General features: G+C 38.8%; 1 protein-coding gene across 1 annotated transcript; it reads right to left on the bottom strand.

Moving 5' to 3' along the window:
- Positions 1-15,811: 15,811 nt before the first annotated feature.
- LOC105274778 (ubiquitin domain-containing protein 1) lies at positions 15,812-20,473 on the bottom strand. The gene is made up of 4 exons (XM_011331195.3): positions 20,261-20,473; positions 19,219-19,578; positions 19,028-19,146; positions 15,812-18,952 (listed from the first exon to the last, which is right to left on the bottom strand). The coding sequence occupies exons 1-4, from the start codon at positions 20,340-20,342 to the stop codon at positions 18,791-18,793; spliced, it is 723 nt and encodes a 240-aa protein (XP_011329497.1). The 5' UTR covers positions 20,343-20,473; the 3' UTR covers positions 15,812-18,790.
- Positions 20,474-20,675: the final 202 nt, after the last annotated feature.

The following is a 20,675-nucleotide window of genomic DNA, read 5'->3' as shown; positions in this document are numbered from 1 at the left end:
AATCTGACAGGCCAGACGTTTTCTCGCGGATGTCGAACATTTCGCGTTAATCCGAAAAACAATATCCTTTCGGCCCATTCTTTTTTTATACGTGCCCGTTACATATGCGATCGTGTGCGTTTCACGAAACGCGAAAGCCGACACACGTACTCGGCGTACTTTTCTACCGACTTTAATATCAGTGTTTACTTTTAACGCTAAGTAATTACGCAAAACCAAGTAATTACATTTACATAAAATGCAGCAATTTGCAAAAGTCTTTTATTACCACTAATTAGCGTCCGTTATAAGACCGCTTACATTGAGATTCTACAACGAAACGTACGTGTGGATTCGGTGAGATCTCTTATAAATGCCGGAGAAAACACATTGATTACTTAATTATAATTTACGTCGCATCTCCCATTAACGTGTGAGGAATATCTTAAAATAATTGGATCGCCATGTATATGTCTTGTACCGTTGCCGCGTATCACGCGATTTTAATAAATGTATACTTTGGCACGCACACGTTTTATGACTTGCATCGCTCGTATCCCGTAATTATTAAATTACGACATGTGTAAAACGTTACCGTCGCTCCAAATAAACGAATACGGCGAACATCACGGCAATGAAACAAGCTTCAAGCTTTAATTCCTATGTATAGTATTTTATTATTTAGACGGTAGGATAAAAAACATTAAATTAATAATATACTTACATATCAAACAAACTAGTGCTTGTACAATAATATGGTAATAACTAATAATATACATAATAATACATGCTTCATCTTTTCTTACTTCTGTAAGATCTGGAAAGATAGTGAAGCCTGAACATGGAGATCGGGACGGACTCAGAAGAGTAAACCAACATGGAGATTGGGAAGGACTCAGAGGAGCGAACCAACATGGAGATTGGGAGGGACTCGGAAGAGTGAACCAAAAATGGAGGTTGAGAGGGACTCAAGTGGAGTGAACCGACGATTTGGAGACATTCGGGGACGAATGTAATGTCAGGCTGGCCGAGCTGTAAGATCTGGAAAGATAGTCGAGACTGACAGGTCGTATAGAGGATCGGAATGAAAACAAGTTGATCACAACAGTAGGAGTACTGGCCGTACAGCCTAAGGACCTAGGTATGTGAACCAGGGATCCCGAAGAGTTCGAGTTCAAATCTAAGGCAGTCTCCTAGTTATTTTTCGCCTCTTACAATTCAGAAGTGGGATAAAATCCGCTACCCCTCGAAGACAGTTGAGATTCATCCGCTACCCCTCGAAGACAGTTGAGATTCATCCGCTACCCCTCGGAGAGGAGGGAGTTGAGAAGCAGCTGGTCGGTAGTGAAGCCTGAACATGGAGATCGGGATGGACTCAGAGGAGTGAACCAACATGGAGGTTGGGAGGGACTCAGAAGAGTGAACCAAAAATGGATGTTGGGAGGGACTCGGAAGAGTGAACCAAAAATGGAGGTTGGGAGGGACTCAAGTGGAGTGAACCGACGATTTGGAGACATTCGGGGACGAATGTAATGTCAGGCTGGCCGAGCTGTAAGATCTGGAAAGATAGTCGAGACTGACAGGTCGTATAGAGGATCGGAATGAAAACAAGTTGATCACAACAGTAGGAGTATTGGCCGTACAGCCTAAGGACCTAGGCGTGTGAACCAGGGATCCCGGAGAGTTCGAGTTCAAATCTAAGGCAGTCTCCTAGTTATTTTTCGCCTCTTACAATTCAGAAGTGGGATAAAATCCGCTACCCCTCGAAGACAGTTGAGATTCATCCGCTACCCCTCGGAGAGGAGGGAGTTGAGAAGCAGCTGGTCGGTAGTGAAGCCTGAACATGGAGATCGGGATGGACTCAGAGAAGTGAACCAACATGGAGGTTGGGAGGGACTCAGAAGAGTGAACCAAAAATGGATGTTGGGAGGGACTCGGAAGAGTGAACCAAAAATGGAGGTTGAGAGGGACTCAAGTGGAGTGAACCGACGATTTGGAGACATTCGGGGACGAATGTAATGTCAGGCTGGCCGAGCTGTAAGATCTGGAAAGATAGTCGAGACTGACAGGTCGTATAGAGGATCGGAATGAAAACAAGTTGATCACAACAGTAGGAGTATTGGCCGTACAGCCTAAGGACCTAGGCGTGTGAACCAGGGATCCCGGAGAGTTCGAGTTCAAATCTAAGGCAGTCTCCTAGTTATTTTTCGCCTCTTACAATTCAGAAGTGGGATAAAATCCGCTACCCCTCGAAGACAGTTGAGATTCATCCGCTACCCCTCGGAGAGGAGGGAGTTGAGAAGCAGCTGGTCGGTAGTGAAGCCTGAACATGGAGATCGGGATGGACTCAGAGGAGTGAACCAACATGGAGGTTGGGAGGGACTCAGAAGAGTGAACCAAAAATGGATGTTGGGAGGGACTCGGAAGAGTGAACCAAAAATGGAGGTTGAGAGGGACTCAAGTGGAGTGAACCGACGATTTGGAGACATTCGGGGACGAATGTAATGTCAGGCTGGCCGAGCTGTAAGATCTGGAAAGATAGTCGAGACTGACAGGTCGTATAGAGGATCGGAATGAAAACAAGTTGATCACAACAGTAGGAGTATTGGCCGTACAGCCTAAGGACCTAGGCGTGTGAACCAGGGATCCCGGAGAGTTCGAGTTCAAATCTAAGGCAGTCTCCTAGTTATTTTTCGCCTCTTACAATTCAGAAGTGGGATAAAATCCGCTACCCCTCGAAGACAGTTGAGATTCATCCGCTACCCCTCGGAGAGGAGGGAGTTGAGAAGCAGCTGGTCGGTAGTGAAGCCTGAACATGGAGATCGGGATGGACTCAGAGGAGTGAACCAACATGGAGGTTGGGAGGGACTCAGAAGAGTGAACCAAAAATGGATGTTGGGAGGGACTCGGAAGAGTGAACCAAAAATGGAGGTTGAGAGGGACTCAAGTGGAGTGAACCGACGATTTGGAGACATTCGGGGACGAATGTAATGTCAGGCTGGCCGAGCTGTAAGATCTGGAAAGATAGTCGAGACTGACAGGTCGTATAGAGGATCGGAATGAAAACAAGTTGATCACAACAGTAGGAATATTGGCCGTACAGCCTAAGACCTAGGCGTGTGAACCAGGGATCCCGGAGAGTTCGAGTTCAAATCTAAGGCAGTCTCCTAGTTATTTTTCGCCTCTTACACTTCTTTCTATCAACTGCTGCAATTTATCCCATGCGGGGTGAATTGGGTAAAGTAACACAATAATACACAATAAAATGTGTTTTTATCTTATGAAAAATAATACATAACTTCACGCAAGATATGCCCGTTTTTGTCCTGTTTGAGTTTCGTATCTCGTTCGGAGGCGAGAAGCGTTGCACGACGTACCCGATCCGTTCGATCTCGATTACGCAGCGTCGTGCACGGGCACCGCGCGTGATTTATCGTTTTGTCATGGCGCAGTTTGATACCGCGCGATCGGAATCTGGACCGGGGATATCCTCGCTCCTTGCCTACACCCACCCAAGGCATTCACGAACGAGGTATAAATCTTCGTCGTGAGTTATAGCGTGGCACGTAGGTACGTGTGCGCGCATAAACGTACTCGTTTGCACGCGTGCACCGAGAGCGCGCGGTTATTATTTCACGTGCCGCGGCCGCGTGTATACTCATTACAGTCGTTTTAACATCGATCGCGCCGCGTTTACCGCCCAATTCGAGCGGGCACTCCCGGGCTGTCTGTTCCTACTTACGTAGACAGTTCCGTCCGCTTAGTTTGCGACGCTTTAATCCGTGGAACGAGCTCGTTTCGGATAAACTCCTCGTTTAAGTGAAACTCCGACTGTCGAGTCGGATCTTAAGTCCTTATCCCCGTTGTATATACCGTTAACTCGAGACGTACTCGCCGTTTCGAGGGAGAGATCGATGAAAAGCGGCTACCGCCCACGTATAAATCAAAGCGTCGCGCCGATTCGTGTGGTTCGCCCTTTCTTTCCTTCTTTTTCCTTTTTATCAACTTTGCTCGATGTAATTTATTCCACGCGGGGCCGAGCTAGATAAGTAAATTCTGCTTGGGCAGAATTAACTTTTTGAACTCGAGATTGCTTTTATCGCGACGCTAAGTGCAAATTAAGCTCGCCGAGAAATTGCGCCGTTTCAGGAGAAATTGATTTTATCCCAATTGTCCCTTCAGTGCTTCGTGCGTAACACGCATTGTGACGGCATATGGAAATTACCCATAAACGTGTGGATAACGTAGATCCGACGACTTTCCGGCAACTTTCGAGGTTGACACGCGTCCGTTTAGAGAATCTTTTCAAGTTGTCACTGTCGCGCATCGTCGAGCTCTCCTTACAACATTCCTACGGCGTGGTCGACATCAATCTCGTCATTAGTCTTCCCGCTCTACTACCTACCCCTGCCCCGGGCTGTCTTGCTAGACTCACGGTAAAGTTATTGATAATTTGTCATATAATCTCCGACTGCGAGCGGGCCATCCTTCATCCATTTTGACCACGTACAAACCGTTGCACGTAATCCGCCTCGTTGCATAGACAGGCGTGCTTTTTAGTCATCCGTTGCGGCGCGAACGAAAGATCAATTGATTGTTTACCCTGTGCCAATTTACATCTTTAAGAAATGTGACATTGTTTCTACAAAAAAGCATTATGAAGCAGCTATGCGTCATAACGGGTGACGCTATAAGATATTTATCATCAGCACGAAAGCAAACATGTCGATAATGCATCGCGATATTTTTATTCCCGTATAATCGCTACACGTTTTTATAATCACCACGCGCTTTTACGAAATGACGATTCTTCCGGCGGCTATTGTGTGCCCGCGCATCTAATTGAATTTCTGCCTAATGCAATTTTTATAGACAATGCCCTTCATCCGCCGCCTGTCGATTAGCGATACTCCTCGACCGTTTTTCGGTGAAAAGCCGGATCGGGGATACCTGGGAAAAGAGAAAAGATCAACAGCCGGCGAACGGATGAGCGCGAGAGGGCCTCGGAAACGCCCCCTCCGCCCTGAGACGCCTCCTGTCCGTCAAGCCGTCATCCCCCTTCTTCTCGTTCTATTTCCCGCCGCGACCCCCGACTTTCGTTTCGCTTCCCTTTTTTGCTTCCCCGTGCAACCACCTACCTGTACATAATTACAATCGACGAAACGCCCGACGTGAGATGCTCCTCGACCGCCGGCGCCGTTTTCCTCCCGATGTATCTCGACGCAAAGTTGCGTGACATTACGAGGAACAAGGAAATGAAATGATTCCCGAAATTGCAATCGTTCCATCCAGATTTCTAAGATGGAATTTGCGAAATTGCAAGGCAGAACTTTCAAACGGAGTGCAACATAGAGGATCTCGAGGATAATCATTTACTTTATTTATTAATTTTTATTTATTAATAATTAACAGAAAGGACAAAGATATATGTGTATGTATAGAACTATAGTACATATACTATATATAAAATATCCTATGTGCGTGTACTAGCAATTGTGATCGATGACTCGAAACTCGCGTGGCGAAGACTGAAGCACGCTATCAATAATTGCTACCGATTCTCTCACCCTTTTTCCGGAGCCATCGCGGTCTTCGCCGGCGGAAAATTTGTTCTGTCACGTGAACCTCCATTACCGCGATTAAACGCTCAAAACGTTCGTGGCTGCCGGTAAGCTGCAATTTTGTGGCACACAGCTGGGATCTGTTCACCGACCGACTGCTCGTGCCAGTGCCGGCTCTCTCTTCCTCTCTGTTTCCGCCGCTTCGCCTTTCCTCTCGTTCCAACTTTTAATGCCTAGGTGTGGAAATGACTTGTGGGATCGGTTGGTAGCGTGGAATGGCAAAAAAGTGGTACTTTCAAAACGATACCCTAAATCACGAAATCGAAGGAGGGATCGCGGGATGCATTCGACCTGTCAGCTTAGCTCGAGACCGTTTCCTCCCTCCTTTTTCAAGCGGCCGCTTGCTCGTCCATCTGTTCTAGGTTGAGGACTGCGAAGGCTTTGCGATCAATCGGAGATGTAGTTGTACAGGTGCAAATTTATTTATTTTCCCATCTTATTTTATCTACATGCAGTGTAGTTATTATATTATTCAAGATTATAAGTCAGTTTTCCGCAAACATAGTAACTCATTTACATATGTATGCATTAAATATTCATGTATAAACACCAACATTAATTGTAAGTAGAGGGCACAAGAATCCGTCAGCTATGACATCTAATGTGAAATTTCGCGAACATGGATGCAAAAATCAAGTAAAATATTCGACACGTCTTGAACAGGTCTCAGACTTCAATATGCAAAAATTATGGATTTGATTAATTTTTTGCTTTCTAGTTTGGGATGAATGACCTGTGCGACGTGCGCAGATATTTATTGTTACAAGTCTGAACGGATTTGAGAATGGTTATTGAGAAATTGTGTAATGCGAGTTGAATTAATTGACGCGTAAGGACATCATTGTCTATATGGTGTTACGCTTAAGTCGTCCATAAATAGATGCATTGGGAAGTCCGAATGATAATGCGCTGCTGCCGATAATGCAATGACACGCGCGCGGCCAGACAGGAACCCGGACAACCCGAATAAAATTATTGCACGGCGAAATTAAACCTTTGATAAACCAAGCAAACCGAGCGATGTGACTGATTATGAACAGATGGCCACGTTCGCGTAACATGACGTTTCCGTCGTCGATTGTCGATACGCTCGCGCGAGCATTTGCTTGCAGGGCACGATAGCTTTATTTAAGGATGTGACGAGGATAAGCGCCCCCGTAATGTCAACTGCACGCAGACAAATTAAATAATATCACAGGCGAAACGGCGGTATCAGATGTCAGATGCGCGATTAAGTGATGGCACCTGAAATTTCATGACGTGAGACAGCAGAAAATACGCCACAATATTGTAATTTCCAGACTGAAGAGAAATTATTCAAGTTCCGAAAAGCGTTCCACTGATTTAAAACTGGGCGAAAGGTTGAAACCTAACGGATTTCAATGGATCATGAAACATTGAAGCAAAACACAGATTCTTGATCGCGCAAACGTGTACTAATATTTAACGTAGGTAACAATACATTATTTTTTATTTATATTAATAAGTAAATAATGCTATATCAATTGCAGCCATGTAAAATTTAAGAACTTAGAAAAATAGCGGATTGGGTCAATATCTCAATAATAGCTGATGTACACAAACGTGACCAACAACTTCGGAAAACCCACCGCGACAGTGACGCGGCAGAAAGGACAGCTAACGATCCGTACCTACCGCGTATAGTCGCGCCGTTCGCCATGGAGAACGCTGGGGAACGGGAAAAAAGGAGCGCACCGAGAGAGAGATCGGTTTCTTTCCGACGCGGGGCGGCGTATGATCAGGTCGCTCGATGGTCGGCGGGGTGATCAAAGATCCCAGGCTGCGCCCTTACAAACTAGAAAAGAAGCAAAAATGCGAGGGACGAGGACGAGGATAGGAAGGTGCTTTCTCCCTCTTTCCTCGCAGCAATGAGAAGATGACGAAGAAAAGACCAAAGAGAAGGACAGAGAGAAAGAGAGGACGATCGAGTCGGAGGGTGGGGCGACAACCCGTGACCAATCTGACACTAAATCAACCGACGTGCGCTGGGGCGCACAAACGCGCGCCGGTGCATACGAGCGCGCGCGCTCTCGATGCCGGCTACTTGCTTGTAATATGTGTAACATTATGTATGCGATGCCTCCCTCTCGGATGTTCTCGGTGCGGTGGAGACCTGCATACGCAGGCTCGCTAAATAAATTGGCTCGCGCTGCCTCGGGAGAGGACATTCGCCGAAGGATAAAGAGGAAGAGCGTGTCAGCCTGCCGCGGGATGGGACGACCGAGAAATTCATCCGTGCGATTAGTCGATCCGGTCGCTGCGCTAACGATAAACTTAGCGAACAATTAAAATTGTGGGACTTGATGGAGAACGGTGGAGTAATCCGTTCGCAATCAGCTTCGCCGCGTCTTCGATCGGAGCCGCGCGGTTCATGCTTGATCAATCGTTTCCAGGCACACCGGACGAAACTGCGGCTTGGCCGCGTGCTGCTAATAAGGCAGTATGTATACAGATGTTTGCGAGTTGCCGGGATAGGTAGCAAGACGTGCCTGCTTTATTATTCGTCCGGCGATCGCATGCTCGCGATACGCGCGGAATATTACCCTGCTTAAGGGGGAAGCCTGCTTTAGAACGTTGAAAATAAGGTATAATTTTACGAATTTTTTTTGGAGAAACTATACAGCGGATCATTATAAAACTTTGATGCATTTATTAGTACATGTTTAAAGACAAAAAAATTATTTTTTGATTTGAATATATCGCCTGTAGAGGTCGTCCTGGAGGCATCTTAGTGCAGCCGGCATTGTAAATTGGTGAGCATTCTCCTGCCTCCAAATTTCATCCAAACTGAAAAATTGAAATATTTTCTCGTTATTTATGAATTCCCATCGTCGATGAACCTTTAATATTCATAAAAACATTAAGTTAAACAATTATTTTTGCACGAAAAAGTTCAAACACTTTGCCTAAAAATCGTACTTTTGTGTTCTAAGCTCCACCATTTTGGCACTTTTCAGCTTTTTTCTTCTCTCTTTGGTTCATCGACGATGGGAATTCATAAATAACGAGAACATATTTCAATTTTTCAGTTTGGACGAAATTTGGAGGCAGGAGAATGCTCACCAATTTGCAATGCCGGCGACGCGGCTGCACTAAGATTTCTCCAGGACGACCTCTACGAGCGATATATTCAAATAAAAAAATAATTTTTTTTATCTTCAAACATGTACTAATAAATGCATAAAACTTTGATGCATTTATTAGTACATGTTTAAAGACAAAAAAATTATTTTTTGATTTGAATATATCGCCTGTAGAGGTCGTCCTGGAGGCATCTTAGTGCAGCCGGCATTGTAAATTGGTGAGCATTCTCCTGCCTCCAAATTTCATCCAAACTGAAAAATTGAAATATTTTCTCGTTATTTATGAATTCCCATCGTCGATGAACCTTTAATATTCATAAAAACATTAAGTTAAACAATTATTTTTGCATGAAAAAGTTCAAAACTTTGCCTAAAAATCGTACTTTTGTGTTCTAAGCTCCACCATTTTGGCACTTTTCAACTTTTTTCTTCTCTCTTTGGTTCATCGACGATGGGAATTCATAAATAACGAGAACATATTTCAATTTTTCAGTTTAGACGAAATTTGGAGGCAGGAGAATGCTCACCAATTTGCAATGCCGGCGACGCGGCTGCACTAAGATTTCTCCAGGACGACCTCTGCAAGCGATATATTCAAATCAAAAAATAATTTTTTTTATCTTCAAACATGTACTAATAAATGCATAAAACTTTGATGCATTTATTAGTACATGTTTAAAGACAAAAAAATTATTTTTTGATTTGAATATATCGCCGTAGAGGTCGTCCTGGAGGCATCTTAGTGCAGCCGGCATTGTAAATTGGTGAGCATTCTCCTGCCTCCAAATTTCGTCCAAACTGAAAAACTGAAATATTTTCTCGTTATTTATGAATTCCCATCGTCGATGAACCTTTAATATTCATAAAAACATTAAGTTAAACAATTATTTTTGCATGAAAAAGTTCAAAACTTTGCCTAAAAATCGTACTTTTGTGTTCTAAGCTCCACCATTTTGGCACTTTTCACTTTTTTCTTCTCTCTTTGGTTCATCGACGATGGGAATTCATAAATAACGAGAACATATTTCAATTTTTCAGTTTGGACGAAATTTGGAGGCAGGAGAATGCTCACCAATTTGCAGTGCCGGCGACGCGGCTGCACTAAGATTTCTCCAGGACGACCTCTACAGCGATATATTCAAATCAAAAAATAATTTTTTTTATCTTCAAACATGTACTAATAAATGCATAAAACTTTGATGCATTTATTAGTACATGTTTAAAGACAAAAAAATTATTTTTTGATTTGAATATATCGCCGTAGAGGTCGTCCTGGAGGCATCTTAGTGCAGCCGGCATTGTAAATTGGTGAGCATTCTCCTGCCTCCAAATTTCGTCCAAACTGAAAAACTGAAATATTTTCTCGTTATTTATGAATTCCCATCGTCGATGAACCTTTAATATTCATAAAAACATTAAGTTAAACAATTATTTTTGCATGAAAAAGTTCAAAAACTTTGCCTAAAAATCGTACTTTTGTGTTCTAAGCTCCACCATTTTGGCACTTTTCAACTTTTTTCTTCTCTCTTTGGTTCATCGACGATGGGAATTCATAATAACGAGAACATATTTCAATTTTTCAGTTTGGACGAAATTTGGAGGCAGGAGAATGCTCACCAATTTGCAGTGCCGGCGACGCGGCTCACTAAGATTTCTCCAGGACGACCTCTACAAGCGATATATTCAAATCAAAAATAATTTTTTTTATCTTCAAACATGTACTAATAAATGCATAAAACTTTGATGCATTTATTAGTACATGTTTAAAGACAAAAAAATTATTTTTTGATTTGAATATATCGCCGTAGAGGTCGTCCTGGAGGCATCTTAGTGCAGCCGGCATTGTAAATTGGTGAGCATTCTCCTGCCTCCAAATTTCGTCCAAACTGAAAAACTGAAATATTTTCTCGTTATTTATGAATTCCCATCGTCGATGAACCTTTAATATTCATAAAAACATTAAGTTAAACAATTATTTTTGCATGAAAAAGTTCAAAACTTTGCCTAAAAATCGTACTTTTGTGTTCTAAGCTCCACCATTTTGGCACTTTTCAACTTTTTTCTTCTCTCTTTGGTTCATCGACGATGGGAATTCATAAATAACGAGAACATATTTCAATTTTTCAGTTTGGACGAAATTTGGAGGCAGGAGAATGCTCACCAATTTGCAGTGCCGGCGACGCGGCTGCACTAAGATTTCTCCAGGACGACCTCTGCAAGCGATACATTCAAATCAAAAAATAATTTTTTTTATCTTCAAACATGTACTAATAAATGCATAAAACTTTGATGCATTTATTAGTACATGTTTAAAGACAAAAAAATTATTTTTTGATTTGAATATATCGCCGTAGAGGTCGTCCTGGAGGCATCTTAGTGCAGCCGGCATTGTAAATTGGTGAGCATTCTCCTGCCTCCAAATTTCGTCCAAACTGAAAAACTGAAATATTTTCTCGTTATTTATGAATTCCCATCGTCGATGAACCTTTAATATTCATAAAAACATTAAGTCAAACAATTATTTTTGCATGAAAAAGTTCAAAAACTTTGCCTAAAAATCGTACTTTTGTGTTCTAAGCTCCACCATTTTGGCACTTTTCAACTTTTTTCTTCTCTCTTTGGTTCATCGACGATGGGAATTCATAACTAACGAGAACATATTTCAATTTTTCAGTTTGGACGAAATTTGGAGGCAGGAGAATGCTCACCAATTTGCAGTGCCGGCGACGCGGCTGCACTAAGATTTCTCCAGGACGACCTCTGCAAGCGATATATTCAAATCAAAAATAATTTTTTTTATCTTCAAACATGTACTAATAAATGCATAAAACTTTGATGCATTTATTAGTACATGTTTAAAGACAAAAAAATTATTTTTTGATTTGAATATATCGCCCGTAGAGGTCGTCCTGGAGGCATCTTAGTGCAGCCGGCATTGTAAATTGGTGAGCATTCTCCTGCCTCCAAATTTCGTCCAAACTGAAAAACTGAAATATTTTCTCGTTATTTATGAATTCCCATCGTCGATGAACCTTTAATATTCATAAAAACATTAAGTTAAACAATTATTTTTGCATGAAAAAGTTCAAAAACTTTGCTAAAAATCGTACTTTTGTGTTCTAAGCTCCACCATTTTGGCACTTTTCAACTTTTTTCTTCTCTCTTTGGTTCATCGACGATGGGAATTCATAAATAACGAGAACATATTTCAATTTTTCAGTTTGGACGAAATTTGGAGGCAGGAGAATGCTCACCAATTTGCAGTGCCGGCGACGCGGCTGCACTAAGATTTCTCCAGGACGACCTCTGCAAGCGATACATTCAAATCAAAAAATAATTTTTTTTATCTTCAAACATGTACTAATAAATGCATAAAACTTTGATGCATTTATTAGTACATGTTTAAAGACAAAAAAATTATTTTTTGATTTGAATATATCGCCCGTAGAGGTCGTCCTGGAGGCATCTTAGTGCAGCCGGCATTGTAAATTGGTGAGCATTCTCCTGCCTCCAAATTTCGTCCAAACTGAAAAACTGAAATATTTTCTCGTTATTTATGAATTCCCATCGTCGATGAACCTTTAATATTCATAAAAACATTAAGTTAAACAATTATTTTTGCATGAAAAAGTTCAAAAACTTTGCCTAAAAATCGTACTTTTGTGTTCTAAGCTCCACCATTTTGGCACTTTTCAACTTTTTTCTTCTCTCTTTGGTTCATCGACGATGGGAATTCATAACTAACGAGAACATATTTCAATTTTTCAGTTTGGACGAAATTTGGAGGCAGGAGAATGCTCACCAATTTGCAGTGCCGGCGACGCGGCTGCACTAAGATTTCTCCAGGACGACCTCTGCAAGCGATATATTCAAATCAAAAATAATTTTTTTTATCTTCAAACATGTACTAATAAATGCATAAAACTTTGATGCATTTATTAGTACATGTTTAAAGACAAAAAAATTATTTTTTGATTTGAATATATCGCCCGTAGAGGTCGTCCTGGAGGCATCTTAGTGCAGCCGGCATTGTAAATTGGTGAGCATTCTCCTGCCTCCAAATTTCGTCCAAACTGAAAAACTGAAATATTTTCTCGTTATTTATGAATTCCCATCGTCGATGAACCTTTAATATTCATAAAAACATTAAGTTAAACAATTATTTTTGCATGAAAAAGTTCAAAAACTTTGCCTAAAAATCGTACTTTTGTGTTCTAAGCTCCACCATTTTGGCACTTTTCAACTTTTTTCTTCTCTCTTTGGTTCATCGACGATGGGAATTCATAACTAACGAGAACATATTTCAATTTTTCAGTTTGGACGAAATTTGGAGGCAGGAGAATGCTCACCAATTTGCAGTGCCGGCGACGCGGCTTCACTAAGATTTCTCCAGGACGACCTCTACAAGCGATATATTCAAATCAAAAATAATTTTTTTTATCTTCAAACATGTACTAATAAATGCATAAAACTTTGATGCATTTATTAGTACATGTTTAAAGACAAAAAAATTATTTTTTGATTTGAATATATCGCCCGTAGAGGTCGTCCTGGAGGCATCTTAGTGCAGCCGGCATTGTAAATTGGTGAGCATTCTCCTGCCTCCAAATTTCGTCCAAACTGAAAAACTGAAATATTTTCTCGTTATTTATGAATTCCCATCGTCGATGAACCTTTAATATTCATAAAAACATTAAGTTAAACAATTATTTTTGCATGAAAAAGTTCAAAAACTTTGCCTAAAAATCGTACTTTTGTGTTCTAAGCTCCACCATTTTGGCACTTTACAACTTTTTTCGTCTCTCTTTGGTTCATCGACGATGGGAATTCATAAATAACGAGAACATATTTCAATTTTTCAGTTTGGACGAAATTTGGAGGCAGGAGAATGCTCACCAATTTGCAGTGCCGGCGACGCGGCTGCACTAAGATTTCTCCAGGACGACCTCTGCAAGCGATACATTCAAATCAAAAATAATTTTTTTTATCTTCAAACATGTACTAATAAATGCATAAAACTTTGATGCATTTATTAGTACATGTTTAAAGACAAAAAAATTATTTTTTGATTTGAATATATCGCCCGTAGAGGTCGTCCTGGAGGCATCTTAGTGCAGCCGGCATTGTAAATTGGTGAGCATTCTCCTGCCTCCAAATTTCGTCCAAACTGAAAAACTGAAATATTTTCTCGTTATTTATGAATTCCCATCGTCGATGAACCTTTAATATTCATAAAAACATTAAGTCAAACAATTATTTTTGCATGAAAAAGTTCAAAAACTTTGCCTAAAAATCGTACTTTTGTGTTCTAAGCTCCACCATTTTGGCACTTTTCAACTTTTTTCTTCTCTCTTTGGTTCATCGACGATGGGAATTCATAACTAACGAGAACATATTTCAATTTTTCAGTTTGGACGAAATTTGGAGGCAGGAGAATGCTCACCAATTTGCAGTGCCGGCGACGCGGCTGCACTAAGATTTCTCCAGGACGACCTCTGCAAGCGATATATTCAAATCAAAAATAATTTTTTTTATCTTCAAACATGTACTAATAAATGCATAAAACTTTGATGCATTTATTAGTACATGTTTAAAGACAAAAAAATTATTTTTTGATTTGAATATATCGCCCGTAGAGGTCGTCCTGGAGGCATCTTAGTGCAGCCGGCATTGTAAATTGGTGAGCATTCTCCTGCCTCCAAATTTCGTCCAAACTGAAAAACTGAAATATTTTCTCGTTATTTATGAATTCCCATCGTCGATGAACCTTTAATATTCATAAAAACATTAAGTTAAACAATTATTTTTGCATGAAAAAGTTCAAAAACTTTGCCTAAAAATCGTACTTTTGTGTTCTAAGCTCCACCATTTTGGCACTTTTCAACTTTTTTCTCTCTCTTTGGTTCATCGACGATGGGAATTCATAATAACGAGAACATATTTCAATTTTTCAGTTTGGACGAAATTTGGAGGCAGGAGAATGCTCACCAATTTGCAGTGCCGGCGACGCGGCTGCACTAAGATTTCTCCAGGACGACCTCTACAAGCGATATATTCAAATCAAAAATAATTTTTTTTATCTTCAAACATGTACTAATAAATGCATAAAACTTTGATGCATTTATTAGTACATGTTTAAAGACAAAAAAATTATTTTTTGATTTGAATATATCGCCCGTAGAGGTCGTCCTGGAGGCATCTTAGTGCAGCCGGCATTGTAAATTGGTGAGCATTCTCCTGCCTCCAAATTTCGTCCAAACTGAAAAACTGAAATATTTTCTCGTTATTTATGAATTCCCATCGTCGATGAACCTTTAATATTCATAAAAACATTAAGTTAAACAATTATTTTTGCATGAAAAAGTTCAAAAACTTTGCTAAAAATCGTACTTTTGTGTTCTAAGCTCCACCATTTTGGCACTTTACAACTTTTTTCGTCTCTCTTTGGTTCATCGACGATGGGAATTCATAAATAACGAGAACATATTTCAATTTTGCAGTTTGGACGAAATTTGGAGGCAGGAGAATGCTCACCAATTTGCAGTGCCGGCGACGCGGCTGCACTAAGATTTCTCCAGGACGACCTCTACGAGCGATATATTCAAATCAAAAATAATTTTTTTTATCTTCAAACATGTACTAATAAATGCATCAAAGTTTTATAATGATCCGCTGTATAGTTTCTCCAAAAACAATTCGTAAAATATACCTTATTTTCAGCGTTCTAAAGCAGGTTCCCCCCTTAACATATCGATCGATATCTTATATTTGTTCACGCGCATATTATTTGCAGGGAATCAGCACCCTGGCGCTAATAACTTGGTTGGCCCTCGTGTCCCGGAAGCATAAACTTCCTGGTCGGGGGAGACAGGCAATGCTCGCGGTACTTTGTGCTGGTTACCTCCAAGTACTCTTAGGCATCTCAACTTTATTGACCCACGTCCCGGTAACGCTGGCCGCATCTCACCAATCGGGCAGTCTTATACTTTTGAGCAGCATAATTTGGCTGTGCCACGAATTGAGACATATAGGAAAGTTTGTTAAATAAAGTCCTTGAAAAAGTACGCAATAAAATTAATTAGACTTATAACATTATATTTTCACATATTTCTATGTAATAAAAAAGGTTATTTATTAATGTGCCATCTCTCTTATTTATGCTCGTGCCACATAATTATTACCTATGTAACAAATTACGTATTAAAATATATAGAGCTCTCCAATGGTTTCGCAACATTTTCATACTTTATTTTACAATACTTTATATTATATAATACGTGTCGTAATGATTAGTACTTAAACTTAGGAACTATAATATATACATTTTTTTCTCAACATATGTATTTTTTAAATACATTATTAAATACATGTAACATGAAATAATCATCTTCTATATTTCATTATATAATCAAAATTAATTTCTGTTTTTACATGAAACGCGATTTTAAAAATTATTAATTAACGCGAAATATATGCAACACATATTTCACATAATGTTAAACCACAACCAAAATCAGTGGTCTTGTTAGTATTATTTATCATTTTCAAATATATATATATATATATATATATATATATATATAAAGTACGCTTATATGTATAAGTGTGATACTCTATGTCCTTAAGTATAATTATTATTTAGTCGAACTCTTCAGAATTAGTATTCTTGACGTAGGGCAGTTATTCTATTATCGCCAATTGTTTGATTTCAAAACGTGCTTTCCATGCATTTTGGTCCAATATAACATCATTAAGTACCAATTTTTATCAAATGGTTATAATTACGTCTCTCATTATTGTAACAAGGTTTATTTACATAAACGTATATATTTTTCTATTTTGCGACACACACGCACACGCACACACTCGCACGTTTGCTTAATATTAAACTGAGCATTAGTATTAATAAATCTGTATGCATCTGTATGTGATATCATGTAGAATACTACATACGAACGAAAGTATGATCGAAACGATCAAATTTATACTAATCATTATATTAGACATAATCTATAAATACAAATATATGTAAATTACGTAATCTACAAATCTTATTAATATTGTTTTGAGCTGTCACTATGTGCTTGTGTATTATGTCTTTTTGATGAAAGAAATGTGGTATGTAGTAATCACCAAGTTCCGCTCAAGTTAAATGTAAAAGCCGTTATTCATTCTTTCCCTCGTTACTTGAACATCTTTAAAATGGTCGCAAAGTATCCGGTAGGCTTAACATTAGTTTAATAAAAAATTTTTGTTAGCATCATACTGTTGTGACTCATTTGCAACGAACAGTGCTTAGTAGTTAACGCTACATATTAATATGCATGTAAATGCAATCTTATTAATTGTAATACCCCCGCAATCATTAATCTTTTTTCAAACATTAGGTTTCCTCTGTTTCTTTCCCTGCAGAATAAATTTCCGAAATTTTGTTAAACTAGTCAAGACTAGGCAGTGTATATCCTTTATACGCACATTTAAATGATACGTATACATATGTAAAATACAAAAGCATCGTGAACGTATTTCCTTATTCAATAATAATAATTATTGATTTGTTCGATGCAAAGCACTTCTTTGAAAACTTGTACCTAGTATATATATATACATATTTAAATTATTATGTATATCTATATAAATCAAATGAGATAGCAGTAATCAAAGTTCATCATTGCACCAGATATACAATGTATATATTTTACCTATCTCAAATAAACAAAAATATAAATTTTATATGCGACAGATTGCTATGTGCAATTATACACAATATGTATACACTTACGTATAGTGTATATAACTGCACCGTAGCAATCTTCTTAGATATAAAAATTATAATTCTGTTCATTTAACACAAGTGCAAATATATATACTCCTGGTCTTTTATTATCGTAGTTCACTCGAAATGAAATTCAGCTGTCAAAGTCGTATTTAATATCTCGTATAATTATGCTTATAAAGTAATACTAGGTCTGTATGAATTTATATTTATGCCTTTACGAGAGTATGTAATAACTAAATAATAGAAATAGAAGATATGACGACAATAATTTAGAATTATTTTACTAACGTAATATTAGTAGGACAATCGCGGTGTGTCGGTACGGAAATGTTAGTTTGGCGAAGAATATAGTACTAAGAATCAGAGGTACCCACACGATAAAAATTACGAAGAAATAAGAGAAATGAGAGCAGTTGCAAATAAAACGTAGACTATTACACAATCCCTAGGTATATACTTCGTGCATGAGTATTATTTTATCTTTTTCCACTGTTGTCCAGCAAATATTGATATTCCCTTCATGTATCATGCATGATTTTATTTGTGGAGAGAGGACAATGGGACATAACGCAAACGGGATCAGAATTCATCCCAGAATTATTTCTTGTTTCGCAAAAACCAGAGAAAGTATCCTATGTGTGTGTACATTATGTAGATATCCTATTATAAAACATTATCACATAAATGGCCGTTTTGCTTTAATATATAATTCGATATTCCATCTCTTTATATATATAGTGACATTTACAATTGTAACAAAAAATTTTGATACCGCAGAATTGTGAACTCCTCCACATTATGGCGACGTTACGAAAAATAGTACACAAGGCACACATATTGCGCAACAATATAAACAAATCGTGTATTTCAGTAAATTTTCTTGTCGCAGAAATTACATGAAATTGAAAGAAACCAAATTAATAAAGATACTAGTTTCCATTTTATAATTAGCTTTCTCTTAAAAAAAAGAGTGTTTTCCCTACACAAATTGTTTACAATACATACAATGTATTGGATAAATATGTAAATATTTAATAACATGAGGAAAACTGATTGCACTTAGTTGGCGATTTTTTGTTAAATAGAGAAATCTCTAATTCAAGTATATTGTTATGTCCAATTTATCCTAAAATGATCGGTCATTCCGTGTGATGATATCGCATGATAATTGTGATACAAAATTAAAAAATATGATATCCTTACTTCAGTATATAAGTTAACAAGGTTTTTGTTAACAAGCGTAGAAATATGCCTATTATTGATTTCTTATTGTACATGACGTACTTTCGTCATGCCGGTGCACAAGTTCAACTAGCTCTCACGGGGCTGTTATCCGTTTTCTCCGGATTCACGATCACTTGTATCACATAACCTGGTTGTACCTTCGCTTCCTCTATGTGCATTTTATCGCCCAGCAATTTGCCACCGAAGAACCACCTCTGACGTGACGGTTCCAGACCTTCCTGGCTCTGCGAACGTTACATCAGAGTAAAGAAAATTTCAAATTGTCACACAATTACGTGCACGATCAACCCTGTACGAACCTGTAATTTTTTCTTGGCAATACCAATCGTGTCATTGCTATAAACGGGTAGTTTCACCTCTCCTAGAGTGGTCGATAGTCTAAGTTTCAAAGTTTGCTCTGTTCCTTCGTCGACTGGTTCTATGGAAAATTGTCGTGACAATAATAAAACAAATTTATATTAAAACTTTTGTTTAACTGAAGTCTTCATACCTGAACAATCAGCGGGAGAGTCCCTTCCGCTGTCTTCTTTTACGATATTAATCGGGTAGGACAAACAATAAATAGGTACTTGATAACGCGTTCCCAACTCATCGTAACATTCCGTTAAGAATCCATTTGGTACAGAAATATTAGCTCCGTCCAATATGGCTTGTGCCAACTGATAATCCTGCGCTTCCGCCGCGGTCGCGCCTGCCCTCAACGCATCCCAAATTTCTTTGCGACCATCAAACGCTGGCGCAGTGTCCCAAAACTCATCTCGCTTGCTCCTTAGCTGACCCTCGGTTAGAGGTACATCCGATTTCCATCTGATTACCTCGTGACACAAGAGATGATTTCTTCTTGAATTTCCTACATGCAAATACATATGAAGATGGATTAATTTAGCTTTTTTTATGGCAATGTATCTAGGCTTCCAATATCGATTTGGTTTAATATACATCTTCATCTTTGATAAGTAATAACGCACAATACTAAGAAAAGGATTATACTTTTGAAAAATTCAACACAAAAGAAGCTTATTTCTTATTATAATCATTTATCATATATTTATTATAATTCAACTTGTATCATAAAACAATGGAAAAATTGTAAGAAATTGTAGAGATATATGAAAGATGTTTCAGTTATTCACCAATTTTCTAGACGTTTTTCATGTTATTCGATCAGTCGTATGACTGTGCGCTTACATGCACTTCAAAATTATTTTGCCAGTAACATAATTTAAACAAATCTCACTTTTACAAATGGAATTTTCTATATAGAGAATATTGTTATATTAAAAGCGTCAAAAAGTTTGTACAAATATCAAGCATATATTCCATGTAATTTGCATATATCCAATATTGTGTTATCAGGACGTTATATATTGAACTTAACTTTCCGCAGATCTCGCACGAAATCGAGTCGAGATAAAAGCGCATGCACTTAACAGATAACGTGTATTTTAGATATAAAGACCAAAATAAAGTCGGAATGATTTTTCAAGGTTAGTTGATGCTCGATGCTTTTTTACGACAGATTTTGATCTTACCTGAATTGGTTCTCGTTGAGTTTTCCGACGTATCGTTAATCGAGGCATTTCTTGCCCTAGTTATACCTATGCAGCCTCCCATCCTACGCAAATGGAGCAAATAAACATCTCACTAAAATTTAATAACTCCTCGCATGCCATTTTCTTCCATCTTATCCAATCGAACCCTCGCCGTGGCCATATTATGCATGAACATGTATCGCACGCTCTCAAGGAGAAAAGAGGCTTCAGGTCTTCGCTCTTTCTCTCTCTCTCTCTCTAGACGGGAATCTTGCCCGGACAGGTTCGAATCTTCGCTAAGCGAGAAATAAGGTTCGAGTCTCGGCTAAATGGGTTTGAATCTCCACTAAAAGACGAAGTAGAGATTCGCGCTCTAAAAGTGAGTTTTAGGACGATATTTATAATCCGTTCTTAT

This window comes from Ooceraea biroi, chromosome 14, assembly GCF_003672135.1.
Source record: "Ooceraea biroi isolate clonal line C1 chromosome 14, Obir_v5.4, whole genome shotgun sequence".
Classification (NCBI taxonomy): domain Eukaryota; kingdom Metazoa; phylum Arthropoda; class Insecta; order Hymenoptera; family Formicidae; genus Ooceraea; species Ooceraea biroi.
The sequence above is the reverse complement of the archived record's forward strand: the minus strand, read 5'-3'. Positions and strand labels throughout refer to the sequence as shown.